The sequence below is a fragment of the Schistocerca serialis genome, chromosome 1, assembly GCF_023864345.2.
Source record: "Schistocerca serialis cubense isolate TAMUIC-IGC-003099 chromosome 1, iqSchSeri2.2, whole genome shotgun sequence".
Taxonomy (NCBI): Eukaryota; Metazoa; Arthropoda; class Insecta; order Orthoptera; family Acrididae; genus Schistocerca; species Schistocerca serialis.
The window spans coordinates 581650151-581670499 of NC_064638.1; the positions used below are offsets into that span (position 1 = coordinate 581650151).

General features: G+C 38.1%; 1 protein-coding gene across 3 annotated transcripts in view; it reads right to left on the minus strand.

The window, feature by feature from the left end:
• Window positions 1-6224: 6224 nt before the first annotated feature.
• Window positions 6225-20349, minus strand: part of LOC126476960 (pre-mRNA-splicing factor SLU7) — a 73985-nt gene continuing 59860 nt past the window's right edge. For all 3 annotated transcript variants that reach the window (XM_050103580.1, XM_050103582.1, XM_050103581.1), the window contains exons 10-11: window positions 15672-15812; window positions 6225-6566 (exon numbers count right to left, since the gene is read on the minus strand). In XM_050103580.1, coding sequence (XP_049959537.1) covers window positions 6390-6566; window positions 15672-15812 — 318 coding nt within the window. In that variant the 3' untranslated portion in view covers window positions 6225-6389. The remainder of the gene's footprint in view (window positions 6567-15671; window positions 15813-20349) is intronic.

Below are 20349 nucleotides of genomic sequence, written 5' to 3' on the forward strand. Positions count from 1 at the left end.
CAATCCAACAGCACTGGAAGCTGCAAGTTCTGTAAGTGTGATATCGAATTTTGTAATCGGTTAAAAGCTATTCTTGTATTCTTCTTGAGAATTGGGTATAATTAAAGAGGCTCAGCTTGTATTAAGTTCTGAATACTGTGTGGCTAGTACTGGGTCCAGAGTCTGAAATCAGTGGTCCATTTGAAAATAAATCTGAGAAACAAACTTTTTAACTTGCCTTAAGGGGCTCCGGAACGCCCTATACTTGCAATGTTAAAATAACGCTTATAAATTACATCTTTCCTCACAAAGTATTTGAGGTAGGAAGTTGAACTTTTTACAGATTATTTATTGGAATATGGGCTACAACTTAACACAGGGATTTTACAAAATTTTAGTTCAGTTATTAAAGATGATTTTTTTTCAATTGTAATGAAAATTCACAACATTTTTTTGCAATATTTTATTTATATATTCAAAAATATACAGTTTTTTGGAAAAAGGGCTGTGTTAAATTATGCAGAAGGTACTGTGTAACATTTACCGAAAGTTTGAAACAAATATGTTTGGAAGATCCTTAGAAAACATGTAATTAGTATGAGAAAATAAAAGTTTTGGGAATCGAGCGACAAAGATTGGATTAACTTTTTAGTGCATTCCAGGTCCATAGTATGGATTATCTCCATCCTCTGCAAACTCCTCCTCCAGCTTCATCTTGTTCCTCCTCCTGTTTACTCTTGCTTGTATTTCTAGACTCTTTACAGCCCTGTCTGCAGCCCGAAGGCGTTCCTTGTCTAAAGCAAGCATCACTCGTTGTTGTGTTCGTAGATTTTGCTACCATTTTCTTCAGTTGCAGTTACTGTAACACTGTTCCAAAAGGTGGTCATGTATGAAAACTTATCACATTTCAGTTGTATTTCACTAGCAAGTCCTACGTGCTTTATTATGGAGAGTTCCAGACCAACTTCACTACAATGAATACATCTTACACAGTTTGAAAAAATTCCTTTGAGAACCGACATATCAAATATTTCATTCACATCCGATTCGCCCATAAAACATTCATAGTTTTCACTCATTGAACCAAGCTTCTTCTGTGAAGTATTTTCTTTCCCACTTTGACTGCTATGGGCAGGTGTACTTGAGAGGTTAGGTTCACTCACTTGGTTATCGTCTTCATTGTTTACAGTAATAACACATACCTTTGGCTTTTCAACATTTCTCCTTTTCTTAAAAGCCTTCAGAGGATTTCTAATAACTTTAATTTTACTCATTATTATACTTCAACAAAACAGACTCAAGAAACAGAATTAATTACGAATATTTTCGAGATAACGACAGAGTAAATAAACATGAAATAATCGACAATCACACCAGAGATATATATATTGAACAATCACAGGTTAGCCACAACACATACTTTATCTCACATCACTAAAATGTACCTGATGAACACGGACGTTAATAATAACACCATTTGACAGCAGTTTAACAGTGCCACAGTGGGTCACGCCCATGTAGAACACATTTCAAAAAAAATTTAAAAATAGTTGTAGTCTTCGGAATTGAATAAATTATATATCTATTAAAAGGTAATAGTCTGCAGATTCAGAAAACGCAAAAAAGTAAAAATTGAACTTTTCATGATTTTGAGCCTTTCCGGAGCCCCTTAAAAGCATCACAAACCGTGCCCATTGATAGCTACATTGATGCAATTGCATGCTTTGTAAGTTCTTGGCGTTCATGTTTCGTCACTATACACTGAGGTGACAAAAGTCATGGCATACCACCTAAGGTCACAAGTGCTGGACTTCTTTCTGCCCCGCATAGCGCAGCAATGTCACGTGGGATAGTGTAGTGCTTCGAGAATTTCTGCGTAAATTCTAGAACAGCTTGGCCTTCCTCCGCCTCGAACTCACGATATTTTAAATAAAAGTGAGAGAGAGAGACAAATCCGACCTACTGCGCACTGCGTGTGCGCATGTCTAAAAAACAGTCATGAGCAAAGTGTGGGCACGGCGGTCGACAAGTACCTGCTGTATGATCCATAGAGTTTCAGCGTGTTTGTAGAGAAGAGCCTGTGCTATTCTTTGCTGGTTTAGTGACTGTGATGATTATTAAGAACAAATGAGATTAGACTTTTAAGTAATTCATGTGTTGGACTTGCTAGAACTAAGACAAGTTCATATTTTCTGGTGGTTATTAAACCAACCCTGTTGTAAATGTATCCTAATAGTATTTAATGTTTGATGACTTGGCTGCCTCGCATGAGTATGAATATTTACGAGAAGTGGTGAATTTTTGAAATATACTATGACTGAACTAAAAGTATCCTTAGAGTACCAAATTATTTCAAGAGTAGAGAGAGTGCTTCTGATAAATTCCCTTAACCAGCGTTATTCTTCGGAGAAGTAGTTTTTGGAGATTGACGTGGCCGGCTATCCAGAGAAGATCAGCTGTGCTACAAAGTAAGTCAACCTATGGGGGAGAGGTGGGAAGTTTGCAAACCAGCTCCACATCGCTTCTTGTCGTCTAAAGAATTAGAGTAGGTTCCACAAGTCGTTGGAAGCCCTTGCAGATATATTGAACCATGCTGCCTCTATAGCCACCCAAAATTGCGAAAGGGTTGTCGGTGCGGGATTTTGTGCTTGAACTGTCCCAGATTGGGCAATGTGGGTGGCCAAATCATTCACTCAAACTGTTTGGGATGTTCTTCAAACCAATCATGAACAACTGTGACCTGGTGCATTGTCATCCATAAAAATTCCCTCGTTCTTTGGGAAAATGAAATCCATGAATGGCTACAGATGATCTCCAAGGACCTGAACATAGCCATTTCCAGCCAATGATAGATTGAGTTCTTTGGTCCGTGAACCTATTTCATGTATTCACAGCCCACACCATTATGGAGTCACCACCGGGTTGCATAGTGCCTTGTTGACAATTTGGGTCCAGCCTTTGTGGGGTCTGCACAACATTTGAACCTTACCATTAGCTCTTACCAAATGAGGTTTCTAAGCAGTTTTCACAAAATTATGTAAAGGACTTATTGCTAATCACCATATAATCATCTAATCAGGCCATGGTTTTCAGTTGTCTAGGGTCCAACCAATATGGTCACTAGCCCAGGAAAGATGCTGCAGGTGGTGATGTGCTGTTAGCAAAGGCACTTGCATTGGTCATTTGCTGCCATAGCCCTTTAATACCAAATTTTGTTGCACTGTCCTAATGCACACATTCATCGTATGTCCTACATAGATTTCGGCAGCTATTTCATGTTGTGTTCCTTGTCTGTTGGCACTGACAACTCTATGCAAATGCTGCTGCTCTCGATCTTCAAGTGAAGATTGTTGGTCACTGCTTTGTCTGTGGTAAGAGGTAACGCCTGAAATTTGGTGCTCTCGGCACATGCTTGATACTGTGGAGCTTGGGATATTGAATTCCCAAACAATTTACGAAATGGAATGTCCCAAGCGTCTAGCTCCAACTACTATTCAGTGTTCATAGTCCGTTAACTTCCTTTGCGCACCCATAATCACAACTGACATTTTTTCACATGAATCATGATCACCTGAGTACAAATGACAGACCTGCCAATGCACTTTCCTTTTAATACTTTGTGTATGTGATACCATAATTTGTGTATGCGCATATTGCTATCCCATGGTTTAAATCTATATAGCAGATTAACAACTGTTGGTCTGGTACACCAGCCAGAGTGAGGTTTCTAAGCAGTTTTGACAAAATTATGCAAAGGACTTATTGCTAATCACCATATAAATATGTTGAGTTGCAGCCAGACACAACAAAGAGACTGCTGTACTTTAGAGCTTTAGGCCAAAAGGCATCCTAAACTAGAGGGGGAAAAAAAACCACACACACGTATCTCTATCTACTGAAGCTGGCCAGACACTGTTTGGCAACAGGAAAACCACGAAAACCAAAAGTTTATATACCTTCTTGTTTCCACTGAAACTGTATCAAACACCAATTACTCAAAGATAATGAAACCCAACTGACTTAGCTTATATTACGCCTTCTGTTTTCATTACAGATAACAGGTTCCGAAACTGGATTTTGCTTTCATTTGAATGCTAAAGTTATCATCTTAATAATTCTATATGAAACTGTATTCCAAAACAGAAAAACCTTAGTGTTCTCTGGGAAAATAATCTGAGAGCCTTTCCTTTGATATGTTTGGCTATCTGCTCCTACAATACAGACATTATTCAGCACGAACACTTTATTTGAACTCATTAATTTCTTGTAAATTTCCCTTGAAACTGTCTAAATAGCAGTGAAAACAATATCAAAATCTCTACAGTAGTTCCTTACATTAACCCAAACAGCAGTAGGTGACAATTTTATATAGTGATGCAAAAGAAGTGTTTACAAACTGACATGGCACATTGGGCATACAGTGAAGATGAGTAATTATGTAGGAACCAGGGGACGCAAACGCCACCAGAGGGCATACGGTCACATGTGGGCTGTCATCATCGGAAACTGTGCCATACATCCTCCCAGACCAATCTGTGATAATCACATGTATCTCGTATTCCTAAGAGAGGTTCTGAATGATGTTCTTTTATCTATTCGTCACTCCATTCAATTTCAGCACGACAAAGCACCTTTGCATTTCAGCAGGCAAGTGAGGACACACCCGCAGGCAGCATTTCCTGTCCGCTGGACTGTTTTGCCAGTTAACAATCTGTTAACAACCAATTTTTTTCCTGTTTGGGTATCTGAAGGGCCTTGTGTATGAAACACCTAGTGTGCAAGCTTGATGTGACAGCACAATATCTTCAAGGACACGCCAGGTATCTTTTTGAGAGGGTGTGCCGTTCAATGCATCTGGACAAAGCTTTGAGCATCTCCTGTAGTGGGCATCCATTTGTAGCACGTGAGTAATAACAGCAACACCATTTAGTGGCTCCAGATAGCCTTTGCAGTGCCTTGTTCCCATGAGATTGATTTGTCATGTTTCTGTAAACATTTTTTAAAATCATTCTGTACATGTATAGATAACCAGTAGATAGATATGTGGTTAATAATGCCAATGTTATATAACTTAGGCACACTAACGATTTATCATATTAAACAGACTGATAACAAGAATACTCCAATTTCCACTTTTTGTTTATTAGCTATTCTTCCCCTTGCAGACAAGACAAAGGATGGAAAGAAATAGAATCTCAAAAACAACTTGTTCCTTCCTCCTTCCACTGTTCCTTCAGTTAAAATTTTACTAGCAACTTTTCTTGTAATGCGCCCAGCCAATAAAATGGCTACACAAATTAATATGCATTACATAAACAAGTTGTTTATAGGCCTATTCATCAAACCAAAATGTTTCCTGTCAATGCATAGCATATAAAGCATTGTTTCTTTTGCACTGTTGTGAGACAGTGAACTTTAAACAGAAAGATGTCTTTGTCTGCGATGTGTAGAAAACTGATGAAATAAGTGTAACGTTAATCCATTCAATAGTCAGAGAATACTGAGAGCCAGTTAACTAAATATTTGTAGATATTTATTTTAAAAAATAGAATGCTAATTGTGAAGGGGGGTTGCAAATCTATTCCGCGTGGGCCACAAGTTTGATCTTTTTGGATTACATGTCCTGCACTCATTTTGTAGTATGAAAACTGCAAATGGCTCTGAGCACTATGGGACTTAACATCCGAGGTCATCAGTCCCCAAAACTTAGAACTAACTAACCTAAGGACATCCATGCCTATGGCAGGATTTGAACCTGCGACCATAGCAGTCTCTCAGCTCCAGAACTGCTCGGCCACCGTGGCCAGCACGAAAACTGCAAATTAACATGCTTGGTTACTTAATTTATCCAGTCGTCAGTCTCCCTATCCCATTTACACTCATGGAAACAGAAATACAAATTCTGTTATGTGGACTGAAATATCACCATTAAAATTTCAACGTAAATATTTTTATTTCACAGTAACAATAAGTGATTTTCTCTACCAAGGTATAGGGAATCTTTAAAAAAAAATTCATTATTTGTAACAAATTGGATACCGACTGACAGGCTTTCCAACCTAAAAGTTAAACAATAAAAAAAAAAATTCTACATTAAAATTTGGACAAGACTATATGTGGATCAAGAGGGGAAGTGCAAGTAGGTTTCACCTTTTGTCTCATTGTCACCATATTTGGCAGCAATATGATGAAGAATACTAGTATATTTCAAATTCCTCAAAAATAACTGAAATGGGAATAAAATATTAGTTAACTACAGAGCAGAAATATATTTACAAGAAACTTATTTTACAGTTGTGCATTACACTACTGTGTAATCAGTTCTTATACAAAATACAGAGCAATTACTGTGAAAAATAAATATTTTATAGGTAATATATGCATGTATAGATAGAAAAGCCCAAGTTCTTTCACTTCATAAACTGAGTCATAGGATCCTCATCTCTTCTCTTTTTCATGTAATATGCCTCTATTTCTTCTTCAGTTGGTTTCTTCACTTCAAACATGCTATTGTACGGCCGTTTCCTTTCATCCATTGACAAAATGCGCTCAGCTTCTTGCTGGTTAAGATCTTCTTGCTGCAAGGCCTGTAAAGCACATTAAAATTAATAAAACTGCAATTTGAAACAATGTACTGGTCTCTACACAAAGCTAACATTTTTGTGACTACTGAAGTCACAAATACAGAAGAGATGTTATTGAGCAGTGAACACACAGTGCGTAATGGGGCGATCACTTTGTTGTAGAAATAATTCAAAAGCCAAGATCGCTTAACTAATGTTTACTGGATAATCACTAAAGGTGCCATCATCGGATGTTATTGAAACACACTCAAAGAGAAAAATTGTGAGACAATAGAATACTCACTAAAATGTTTGTGGTTAATGAGACACTTTAGACTCTTTTCTTACGTCTTCAATGAGTGGTGTAAATGTTCTGTTCTTTAAAAATCTTCAATGGAGCTTCAGTTCATAGAAGTTATTTTACAAAAACTTTGTTTTAATACACTAGAAGTTGATCTTTCATCTATTTCTGACTGCAAAGCAGTGCTGAAGACTGTCCAATTATGTAAGTATTTTTACAATATATGAAATTCCAAAATAGAAACGAACGAAAGTGTGAATAGAGAAACAATCACCTGTAACTCAATCATTAACATGTAGTATATGGAATAATAAACAGCAGAGGGATGTTACTACTTTCTTAACTATTGCCAGGGCCAGGAAAATTTCATATAACTGATAATGTGAAAAAATAAAGCAAAATCTGTGATTTCAAGTTACTTACAAAACTAGCAGTTTTTATGAAATGTAGCATTTTTTCTTGTTCTGTGTAAAAAATTATGTAAAGCTGAGGGCAGTAGTTAACACTTTCCACACTAAGCCCGTACGTTACTTTGTTTCCCTCGTATTTGTAATGCAAAAACGTATGCTGTACATTTATCGAATTGAACTGGCGGCAAGAGTAGTTCATTTACTTTCAGACAGAGGTCACTACGAGTCTGCAGATTGAGCATAGGTAACACACAATCGGTTTTCACAGGCACAATCACACAATTTCCACTTTGGGTGTAGAGCACTTTGTGTGTTTGTGTTGTGCAAGGAGCAGGGATGTTTTTGATGTTTCTTCTGGATCAAAGGAAGAAAACTACGATGTAGATATTTATAATGAACCTTCAGACATATTTTCTGAAACTTCCAACAGTTCAGCCACAGATATATAACATTGTTACTAAATAACATGCATGTTACTATAAAAGCGAATATTGACTCAAAATTTTTGGATATTTCATAGCGGTTCATATGTGTACTTATTTATTTATGGACAGATGAAGATGAGGGTTCAAGTACTGCTGCTTATCCTGATACATCAGGAAACATGATCCCTGATGTGAGCAACTGGTCAAGAGTTGACAACCAGCCTGTTTTACCAGTGTTCAATAGTGCTACTGATGTAACTTTGAAAGCAGATGAAAATTTTAGTGAATCTGAATGCTTATCTCAGTGTTTTTCCAACAATGAGTGGTAAAAACAGGTGTGCAGGATTAAAAATTTGTGAAATGACTAAGAAGTCTACGAAAGGTGATCAACAGAAAAAACATGAGTACATGTTTTTCTCTATTATTTTGCGTATGAGCAGTGAAGTTGCCAAAAATAGGTGATTATTGGTCGGAGGATACATTAATAAATACTTCATGGAAATGAGTAGAGAGATTTACTTCAATTTTGTGTAAGGTACATTTAATGACAACACAAAATTCATAAAACTGGGTCACCCAAAATATGATCCACTGCACAAAATTAGTCCTTTCTTCAGTTCTTTTGACACAAAGTGTAAGAATAACTTCAAACCACACGGGAACACCTCAATTCATGAAGGAATATGTCCTTCAGAGGCAGAATAGGATCAGAGTATATATGAAAAGCAAACCAAATAAATATGGAATCATTTATAGACTGTGTAACTTAACAACATGTTATGCTTTGAACAGTTATATTTACACAGGTAACTCAAACAATGTACACAATTTTATCTTCAGTAATTGGGACGGGCTGTGTGGAGATTATTTTGGCAAAGCACACTGTGTTTATATGGATAGGTTCTACATAAGCCCTGCTGTATTGGACTACCAGTGGCAGAATGAAACCTTCGGTGTACGTAGGAAGGGTCTACTTTATGAAAGGAAGACTGTGAAGCTCGGGCAGGGGGAAATGATGTTTCGGAGTAAGGAATATTCACTTGTGGTAAAATAGAAATAAACCAGTCATGTGTACTGTCTTTCAACCTAACATTGAGCAACTTTAACTGTTACTAGTACCAGAAACAAATAGAGAGGCATAAAGCAGATGTTGTAATAGACTACAACATGCTTGAAACTGGAGTAGACAGGGTTGACCAGCTATCAAACTATTATCCTTTCTGTTACAAGACACTGAAATGGTGAAAAAATATTTTCTTTAACCTATTTCTTTTAGCAGTAGCCAAGAAAGCAGTAGTGTCAAACTTTTAACATAAATGGCTTACTATCTTTATACTTTCTTCATGACTTCTATAAAAAGCCCATGAAATTGCTTGAAAAGTGTCAGTCCGCGGGAACAAAACATGTCTAAATGGCTCAGTGTAGAAATTGCTACTTGAATGCTGAAGTTCAATTTTGATTTTTTTTTCTCACTTATGACAATTTCATATAATCTTAAAATAATGGTTAATTTCTTGGTTGATGCACTATGCCTTTAAGTGTGACATCAAACAAGTTACATTCAAGTAACAGTTTTAATCATTGAGGTGACATTTCCCAACACTTAATCAACATGGCATTCTATACCATGCAATTTAACGTAGGTCCTGCCTATGCAACAGATCATGCAGTCACCACAAACTTTATTGACAAAATAGTAAAAATAATACTAAATCAATATTTAAACAAATATTCTCAGTATTTTGTTTTACTGCCAGAAACACCCTTGCATGTCAGATGTCCGTTGCTGTTTGTTTTGTTTTGCTTTAGGGCACAAAAAACAACTGGGGTCATACATGACCAAATCAAAACTATAGCACATGAACACAGTGAGGAGTTAAATGGCTACACGTCAGTCCCAATTGACAGAATAGAAGCCAACTAAATACAGGCATGTGGAAAAAGGGCTAAAAAAGACACATACAGAAACGGAGGTCCAAAACTAAAACGGCCTTTGCCACATTGCTTTGGCGGATAAAAAGTAAAACACGGTTGACAGCCCATGCGTCATTCGCTAAAACAGCTGATAAATTAGACAGTAAACCCTGGAACAAAAATGGTAAAAGGCATTCTATCAGGAAGTGGCGTACAGTTAAAATTTGGATGCAATGTGTACCAAGTGGTGCGGCAGTGCCAATTAACAAATGACGCTGTGATTGGCTGACAGATGCAAACCGAGTGGGTACAATGTTGATTTACACGTTTGTGAAGTTTTTACATGTTTGTGAAGTTAAGTGTTATATTGGATGATTTTCATGTTAATACTTACATACCATGAGAGTACATAGTTTAATGTGGTGCATTAATTGAAGATCTCTCCAAACCATACCAATTTTGGTATGATTTGCTGCAGAACAGTATCAGGAACTCTGACATTTCTGGATAAAGCACTACTTGTGTTCCCAAGTTATAAGTGAAGGCTGCTTCATTATTCTACATCTGCACTCTGCAGACCACTGTAAAGTATATGGCAAATGTACTTCACATTATATCAGTTATTAGGGCTTTTTCCTCATTCCATTCACCAATGGAGCACAGCCAGAATGACTGCTTAAATACCTCAGTGCCTGCTGTAATTAGACTAATCTTGTCTCACTATCCTTATTCAAGTGATAAGTGGAGGGTTGTAGTATACTCCTAGATTCATCACTAAGATTGGTTTTGAATACTTTCTAAGTTGGCTTTCATCAGATAGAGTGGAAATGATTTTCTGGTGATTAAACTAGTAAGCCTTTAAGAAGCATGAAGGCATACATACTCCAGCAATAGTTGAACAAAACACAAAAACCCACTGGGTTACAACTTCAAAATAGGCTAACAACTCTTATGGCCACATGTCAATGTTTGCCCTATGCCGACATTCTTGATTGACCAAGATGGCCCCCTTCCGATTCACTTTCTGCTGCACGGGACACCAGTGAATGCCCAGCGTCACTCGCAAACCTTGACCACCCTTCGTCAAGTGATCAAATCAAAACAACCAAGCAATCTCACCCGTGGGGTCATTCTGCTCCACGACAATGCGCAGCCTCATACAGCCAACACAGTCGTGGCACTAATGTAGAAATTCAAATGGGAGGTTCTTGGCCATCCTCCATACCGTCCGGAGCTCTCCCCCTGTGATTATGTTATTTTTGGTCCCCTTAAAAATGCTCTGAGGGTCAAGCGACTCACCTTGGACGACGACGTCCAGCTGAACGTGCGGAACTGGCTAATATTACAGCCCCGGGAATTTTATGAAACAGCCACTCACCACCTCGTGCCACAGTGCGACAAGTGTCTCAACTGCCAGGGTCAATAATTCTAACATACTGGAACTGGTTTCTGTAATTATACCTCTTTCTTCTTGAACGCCCCTTATAGTATCAGATGTGAAACATGTTCTGAAGGGATACAAATCCCTTTAGCGCTTACAAGGAGAGGCCCTCAGTGGTGGGATCAATTTTTTGAAACCATTTATACAGCCATGTAGGTTAAGGTCCCAGGAATCACACCATGCAGCCATTGAGCATGATGGACCCTTGTTTGTGAGTAATTGATGAAAGAAGTTCAAAATTTTGCACGATGTTCTACAGCTTAAAACAAAGGAATGTTACACAGGCTGGTATTAAATTTTTTATTTGCTCTTATTTTTCTGCCTATCATTGTTTTTCCACTTGGAATCCTTGTTCATGTGATTTTAATTATTTTTATGTATTAACTTTGAATTCATTTCTTTCTTTTTATAATCTGATATTTTTGTCCATGTTTTGCATTCATTAGTTATATTTACAATTTCTTCTTTAGTTTAAATCTTCATCTGCATTACCATATTTACTCGAATCTAAGCCGCACTTTTTTCCAGTTTTTGTAATCCAAAAAACCGCCTGCGGCTTGGAATCGAGTGCAGAGAAAGCGGAAGTTCTGAAAAACGTTGGTAGGTGCCGCCACATCTAACTTCTGCCATCGAATATATGTAGCGCTACACAGGCATGCTTTGCAGGTACAAAGATAAATACTGGCGCCAAAACTTCTGTGTCATAAAAAAAAAAAAAAAAAAAAAAAAAAGAGGTGGAAGACGAGCTTTTTTCTCCACCCCGAATTTCAACCACTGCATTTTCATACATTATCCAACGAAGTAAATACAAATTCCGTATTGTTTATCTTCGAATGTAGCAGCTTTCCAATGTACTACCAAAATCCGACTGGCAAGACTGTTTGTGATGTTTGTCAATATGGCCAATTCTATGTTCTGAATTTTTTCCTACCTGTGAGAAGAGATGATTGCTAATGGGAACTTTCATGAATTGTGAATCACATACAGTATTCTCTTCACCATAAAAATAATACGAATATAAACATTTTGCCATGTGTTATTTTGTGTTTGCTGCTCTCTCATTTAAATCCTGTCTGCCTAATAAACTATGAAACTAGAGTGAGACAACAGCAAACGCGGAAGAATACACATATCATGTCATGTTTATATTCATATTATTCTTATGCCTAATAGTGATACAGTCAGAAATGAAGCACGGCAATTGACTAGATTTTAAAATCTGAGACGACTATAATTTCTGTGCAGAAAGTAATGTACTAAAGAGGCGCCTGCAAAGATTTTCAAACGGAGAAAATTTTTCGATAAACTCTCTTTCAGAATATCTCCTATCATAAGCAGTTTATTATTTGGTTCTTGTTGATCATTATCAATGAAAGCAGCAGTGTAAATAACAACAAATAGCAGTCTCTTGCCATTGTTTCGCTACTGAGACAATTCCTTTTTTTTTTTATTGTAAGCGGCGGTAGCACGCACAAAAGCAAACCATGCCGCGAGCGGCGACAGGTCGTAAACACTCATTATCAGAATGCGACAAACAATGCATGACACAGTAATGCATTTTCAGCTTAGAGTGACGTATGTAAACACCTATAACAAAGAGAACGGCGTTTATCAGATCAAAGAAAAATAAGCAATCAATTCAAACCAGACGAAGCACGTGAAAAACGAAGGGTTCCAGTATAAATACGGACAGAGCGCCTGACGCATAGCAATGGCTACCTGGTAAAGCTTAACTGCTAAGCTTACGGCTCGAACCAAACTACTGTAGCTGTATCGTCATTCATTCGACCTAAATTGTGTCTCATATTACAATGGACCAACTTTGTTTCGATTTGGAGGTGCGGCCTAAAACTTTTCTCTCCCCTCGAATTTCGAGTCTCAAATTTCAGGTGCGGCTGAGATTCGGGAAAAGTTTTTTTCCTTTATTTCGACTCTCATTTTTCAGGTGCGGCTTAGATTCGAGTGCGGCCTAGATTCGAGTAAATACGGTATTTCATCTACAGTGCAATAAGATTTCTGTTTTAAATGTTTGTATGATGTTTATTATAAAAATAAAAAAATTACATCTCTTAACAAAAATACATTTGACACCACTACACGGCCAATATAAAGAGACTTTAACTGTTTTTTTAACCTACAGATGGGCATTTTCAAATGTCTGAATATTGTAACAGATAGATAAAAACAAATTTGCATGCACAAAGATTCCAAGTGTAAGAGAATGACAGGAAGAAAAAGAGAGCAGTTGAAATAGTTAACACAGTGATCAAAATGACGTGAAAAAGGAATAAAAATGAAAAATTTCATTGAAACCAATTAATTGAACAAAAATAAGTCATTTTGATAAAGATTTAAAAATGCAAAATTTCAAAACACTTGGCATGACTCGAACCACAATCTTTTCCATGTGAGCACTGTACTTTAATCATTTCAACACTACACAACCAGTCTGTGTAACATTATTTTTCTAAAGCTCTAGAGAATCACATAAAATTCCAAAATATTTTTCCTGGATTACTCGCAAATGTTGCCGCCCCCCCCCCCCCCCCAAGTGCGATACCTGGGACTTTAATCTACATCACCGTATAGGTAGTTTCAAATAGTCAATCGCACCACTAGGGATATCTCCTTGTCACTGGGAAAGCAATTTTCCATGTTAGCGGATACGTGTACACTGCCAAATGTATGGTGTTGTGCTGAAGGCCATTTGTATTCTGCGTTAAAATCTAGACCCCAGGTGGCTGTTTCCACACCACAGTGGATTGATAGCAGAAGAGTTCTCAGAAGAGAACTCTTAAGTTATGTCAATGCTTTCATTTGAAAAACTATCAACTGTGTGTGGATAGTTTTACTTTATTTGATTAGATTCAATGGATTTAATATGAACAATTTCATATTTAATAAAGTAAATAAATGTGATTTGCAAAGCAAATAAATATAATTAATTGATGGTTACATTTTCAACAAAAAACAGTGAAGTAGACAAAAACAGGAACACACAATTCTTCAAAAATAAACTGTCAAACTAGTATCGAAATTGGGAAAAATAAAACCATTTTTTCCTGTCCTAGCAATAGGTATTCCTCTTATTTACAAAGACACACAAATAGATCTACCTATGGTTACAGAAAACCACACGAAACAATCTTAAGCTTCCAAACCTAATTTCAAACAATGTTTGCAGGTTTAAAAATTTGTGAAGGAAGTTATTTTTTTTCCCCTTCAATTCTTGCAGTAAACACAGATATCCATTCTTTAAATTTTTTGTACAAACATCTTTAGTATTTCAGTTGCCACTCATGTAAATTGTAGGCTGGAACTAACACCCAAGTCATTTGATAAAGTATTGGCTACAGGCACTAAATAAGTAATCTATGTGCTACTGCTGATTTTCACCTGACAGTCCTACAACAAGACATAATGCAAACAACACTTCCCTAACCTCAATAGACCACTATGTTCTGTTATAACCCATGGAACTGGGTTAAAATGGTTTTGAATTATTGTGTACAATGCACGAAATCCAATCTCTTTGGGAAGTGCTTCTTGTCCTACTACCATGTACATTAATGACTAACACATTCTGATTTGTAAACCACACAATTAGATAATCTAATAGCTTCTCCATCCACTAGAAAGCAGCACTTGTTGTCACTAAGCTAAAGGTGATTCCTTCAAAGTTGTGTTCAAAAGTTTCTTCATGTTCTCAGAAAAATACTTAAAAAGAAAAGCTATGAACCAATATGGTACATTGGAGAAATATTCAATAAGCTGTTCCAAGATCCTGCAAAGACAGTCTCCAATTACCTGTTTCACAGACACTCAAAGACAGTGAGCCCATTCCATCAGTGGTTTTCAGCACTAATTACAGAAAAAAGGGTGACGACAAAAGAAATGTTTGTAATGTATGCAGTTAGAAATTTAATTTCCTGCAATTCTCACTTTCATTAAGGTAAGTAAAAAAGATCATAAAAAGGCAAATTAATACTATTCACAGTTCAACCCATTATTTCATTCCCTTTATTGGTAATCATCCACAGAGGTATTTCCCTGCCAAACATGTAGGTCAGGATAAAGCTCTTATGTAGGATGGGCCTTTAGGATCCCTGCCTCAAATTGGCAGCACAAGCTCCTCTAAGCACAACTTGTGGTCCAATTGGTGGCTCCAACCTCACTCCATCTTCCCTCCATGTCTAGGCATTGCAATGGCCATCCCACACAGCTTGTCTCAAATAAAATAACTTTCTAATTGACAATATTCTTTTGGTATTTCCCCTAGTCTCACCAGGTATATTGCAGTTTGTTGGTTGAATTTATACACACACTCTAACAATCGAATATGAAAGCTTGAGAGAGAGAGAGAGAGAGAGAGAAAGAGAGAGAGAGAGAGAGAGAGAGAGAGAATATGTTTTTAAGATCAAGTGAATGGGCTCTTCTTGCAAAAGATGGAAGACTAATTTGAGTCTCATTAGCTTCAAATTGAAAGAACACATTAGCAGTGGCTAGAAATTAAATTATTTTATATATTTCTTTGTTACTGTCAATGCATTACTCACTATTTCTCAATTAGAACATAAAAGATTGGCAAGAAATCCCAGGCCTGTCCAATCTTACCTAAAAATAACTAAAAGCACTCACCATTTTCAGTTTATCTTCTGGAGAATCTTTCTTTCCTTTCCTCTTCTTTTCTAAGTGCTTCTTCTTCTTCTCCTTCTTTTTCTTCTTTTTATTTTGTTTTTTCTTTTTTTCTGTTTCTTCACTATCTTTATCAGAGTGATCCTGAAAAGAATGATTAATGAATGGTAAAACATATGGAGAGAGCGAGAGCTGTTTACTAAAATGTCAAATGAAATGCACGAGAGTATATTTGTGTGCACAATAAAGATAGGGCAAAATGAAGTTGAAATTTTTCAGAGGCAGAGGCATGTCTGTGTTTTGATTTTATGACATCTTGAATTTTCAGTCTTACGGCATCAGGCAGCAGTATGTCCCGTGTACAGCATTTACATTATTCACAAATAGGGAACTTGACTACAGGAATATTTGCTTTGGTGTATATTGATTGCCATTAACTGTCAAATTTATTCCTTTATGAAAATATTAATGTGTACTGGGTCAATGTTTGTACCTGGTGTGGAGGTGGAAAATTTAGACCTTTAACTCTAGAGCCTACAATTCCTGGATTGCTACCAAAGTGACATCTATCAACAAAACAGCCAACCAGCTTAATGACAGAGTACAAATATTGTGTCACTAATCACATAGCAACAAATGATCAAGAGAGAGACTACTGATTAATGATTTAGGAGTAAATGAGACAATGCAGTGAATATTGGAGGCATTTAGTTGTCAACAAGCATGCAAAAAATAAGAAAAATTTGCTTGTTTTTGGATAAATCCTTCAAGGAGCTATAGTCCACATATTCATTCATACACACATACATACGTGCCTCCCCCCCCCCCACTAACACACACACACACACACACACACACACACACACACACAGACACACGCTCATTAAAGGATATTTTTGCTTCCCTTGTTCCTTGATGATATTCATTTTATAGGTTACTCAAAAAACTTTTGACTTGCACAGTGGATTACACCACCCCTGTATGAAATTGAGAATAAATGGTTATAAATTGCCTTATGAAACTGGAATTAAAGTTCCCCTCTTCAGCCCAGTCAATGAAGACCAAAAAGTATCAGCTGGGTGAAAAAAATTTGTGTAGTCACAAACTTTTGTACAGTGAAAAAATCCTGACCACTGAAGTGAGAGTGTGGGTGAGGGGCATGTAAAGATTTTTTTTTTTTTTTTTTGATTTCTTTAATATTTCAAAAACTGCAGCAGATAGTGAAGATGTTTCCCATTACAAAATTAGACTACATTAAATTTCCTACTAAAAGGATCCTATTCATTTTTCCTCTAGGACTAAGTTTCCACACTGCAGGCAATCGAAAAAAATGCATATTATTAAAATTGAGTTTTAATGGTATAAAACTGTTTGTTGTCATATGAAGTGGGTTACGGACAAATATTTAACGTGTGTACCACATCTAAGTGAGTAGAACCAAATTAAGGGACAAATTGCGTTATTGGGGTTTAACAGGGTTAAAGGCTAGATGGAGGCAAGAAGTGCGAGGGAAGGCAGGTCGTCAGAGTGTGGTCATGCACTTCCCACCTTCACACGACTGCAGAATGAAGACTGAGCAGCCAATTCCCCATTTTGTCTAATGCACTATTTCACACAAAGCAACTACAGATTGTTTCACAAAGTTATATGAACTCTTGAGCAGCTCATTTTACGGATCACTGGCGACACAGTATGTTGGCATATGCGGGGATGTTTACTTTTCACAGTGTGTTAACACTACATGGAATACAGATATGAATTTTTCATAATTCTAATGCAAGAAACATTTATGAACAGAATCTTTGTAAATCTTTGCACACTTTTCTACACTGCTACAGGGGAAACTGGCTGTTAGTCGTTCTGTACAGCAATTGACGCATTCTTCCAGGAAAGGGGATTTCCTCCACCACAGTGCTGCTAGCTTTTCAGTTTAGAGACAAACATATCCCCATTATTTCCTGCCCAGTTCTCTTCCCACAAATCCACAGTATATTTTGCATGGTGGATGTCAATAGGTCTGATGGAACAGAATTGATCGTACGTCTATCTCTAACAGTAATCTGCTGTAATACATTATTTGATTTGTGTTCGGCCTCTTCAGGTGGGAGAACAGAGGCTGGGGTGATGTATTTGATACCCTCACACTGCAAAAAATATTGCAGCCAATGAAAGCAGAGTCAATGAAATACATACTGACAGTACATTACACATGCGGCAGGGTCTTCAGTGTGGTAGATAGTTCACTGCTCTTGATATTGAGGTTTTTTATGTAATAGTTCATATAACAACTACAAATAAATACTCAAACTGAAAACAACTCCACTACACAGACACGAGCCCTTTGAACTTATTTTCTTTATTCGCATGAGAGAACCAGAGAGGAAATGCTTAGGAGGTATTGAAAAGCGAGCAGCACTCATAATGGGGTAAGTTGCCTTTCTTGGAAAAATCCTGCAACTGCAGTACAGGGTGACTAACAATCAATTTCCCTCTCGCATTATAGAACAGTGTGCAGAGATTTACATAGACTCCGTCCACATGCGTTTCCCGTGTTAATATTATTAGCAATTCTTATCTGTAATCCATGCACACACTTTATGGAAAATAAACAACCTCAGTCATGTCTGCATGCTGCGTTGCTGGTGATTCATAAGGTGGGCTGCAGAAGGGTTGGTTTAACTATGTGAAACTGTCTGCAGTTGCTTTTAATGACAATGTGGCAGAGACAGCTAAGAACTGCCTGCTCATTCTTCATTTTGCAGATGTATGAAGGAGGGATGGCCACAATCTAGCAACCTAATTTCCCTCGCTCTTCTGACATCCGCCCCCGACTTTCCATGCTGTAACATCTCTAGAACACAATTTATTCTTTTATATTGTTCTATTCAACTCATATGTGGTACAAACACTAAATATTTGTTCTGAACTCTTTTTATTTGAAAAGATATTCTAATTGTTACTATCAAAACCCTACTTTTAATAATCTGCAAATTTCCCGATCCTCTTTAATGTGAAACTACTAGCCCAGAAAAAAAATGAATAGGACCATTTTTGTAGTAAATTCAATGTAGTTTAATTTTCAACTGGGAAACATCATCACTAGATGCCACGGTTTTTGAGACGGTCAAGAAAAATGCAAAAAAAGTGACCTGTAAACTGCCCCGCCCGCCTGCCTGCCTAAAGAGGCAAAGATGTTGTTGAAAGACAGGTGAGGTACGAGTGGTGGCAACTTGAAATTAGCGGAGGTTGAGGCCTGGTGGATAACGAGAAGAGAGGATATACTGAAGGGCAAGTTCTGACAGGTTGGTGTTAGTGGGAAGTATCCAGATAACCCGGACGGTGTAACACTGTGCCAAGATGTGCTGGCCGTGCACCAAGGCATGTTTAGCCACAGGGTGATCCTCATTACCAACAAACACTGTCTGCCTGTGTCCATTCATGCGAATGGACAGTTTGTTGCTGGTCCTTCCCACATAGAAAGCTTCACAGTGTAGGCAGGTCAGTTGGCAAATCACGTGGGTGCTTTCACACGTGGCTCTGCCTTTGATCGTGTACACCTTCCGGGTTACAGGACTGGAGTAGGTGGTGGTGGGAGGGTGCATGGGACAGGTTTTACACCGGGGGTGGTTACAAGGGTAGGAGCCAGAGGGTAGGGAAGGTGGTTTGGGGGTTTCATACGGATGAACTAAGAGGTTACGAAGGTTAGGTGGACGGCGGAAAGACACTCTTGGTGGAGTGGGGAGGATTTATCATGAAGGATGGATCTCATTTCAGGGCAGGATTTGAGGATGTCGTATCCCTATGAGAGCCACATTCAGAGTCTGATACAGTCCCAGAAAGTATCCTGTCACAAGTGGGGCACTTTTGTGGTTCTTCTGTGGGAGGTTCTGGGTTTGAGCGGATGAGGAAGTGGCGCTGGTTATTTGCTTCTGTACCAGGTCGGGAGGGTAGTTGCGGGATGCGAAAGCTGTTTTCAGTATGTTGGTGTAATGGTTCAGGGATTCCGGACTGGAGCAGATTCATTTGCCACGAAGACCTAGGCTGAAGGGAAGGGACCGTTTGATGTGGAATGGGTGGCAGCTGTCATAATGGAGGTACTGTTGCTTGTTGGTGGGTTTGATGTGGACGGACGTGTCAAGCTGGCCATTGGACAGATGGAGGTCAACGTCAAGGGAAGTGGCATGGGATTTGGAGTAGGATCAGGTGAATCTGATGGAACCAAAGGAGTTGAGGTTGGAGAGGAAATTCTGGAGTTCTTCTTCACTGTGAGTCCAGATCATGAAGATGTCATCAATAAATCTGTACCAAACTTTGGGTTGGCAGGCCTGTGTAACCAAGAAGGCTTCCTCTAAGCGACCCATAAATACGTTGGTGTACGAGGGGGCCATCCTGGTACCCATGGCTGTTCCCTTTAATTGTTGGTATGTCTGGCCTTCGAAAGTGAAGAAGTTGTGGGTCAGAATGAAGCTGGCTAAGGTAATGAGGAAAGAGGTTTTAGGTAGGGTGGCAGGTGATCGGCGTGCTCCATCGCAATGCCCAGGGCCTCGCTGCGATGGAGCACTTCACCTGTCATTCAACAACATCTTTGCCTCTGTACTTCCGCCTCGCCTGACATCTCTGCCCAAACTCTTTGCCTTTACAAATGTCTGCTTGTGTCTGTGTATGTGCGGATGGATGTGTG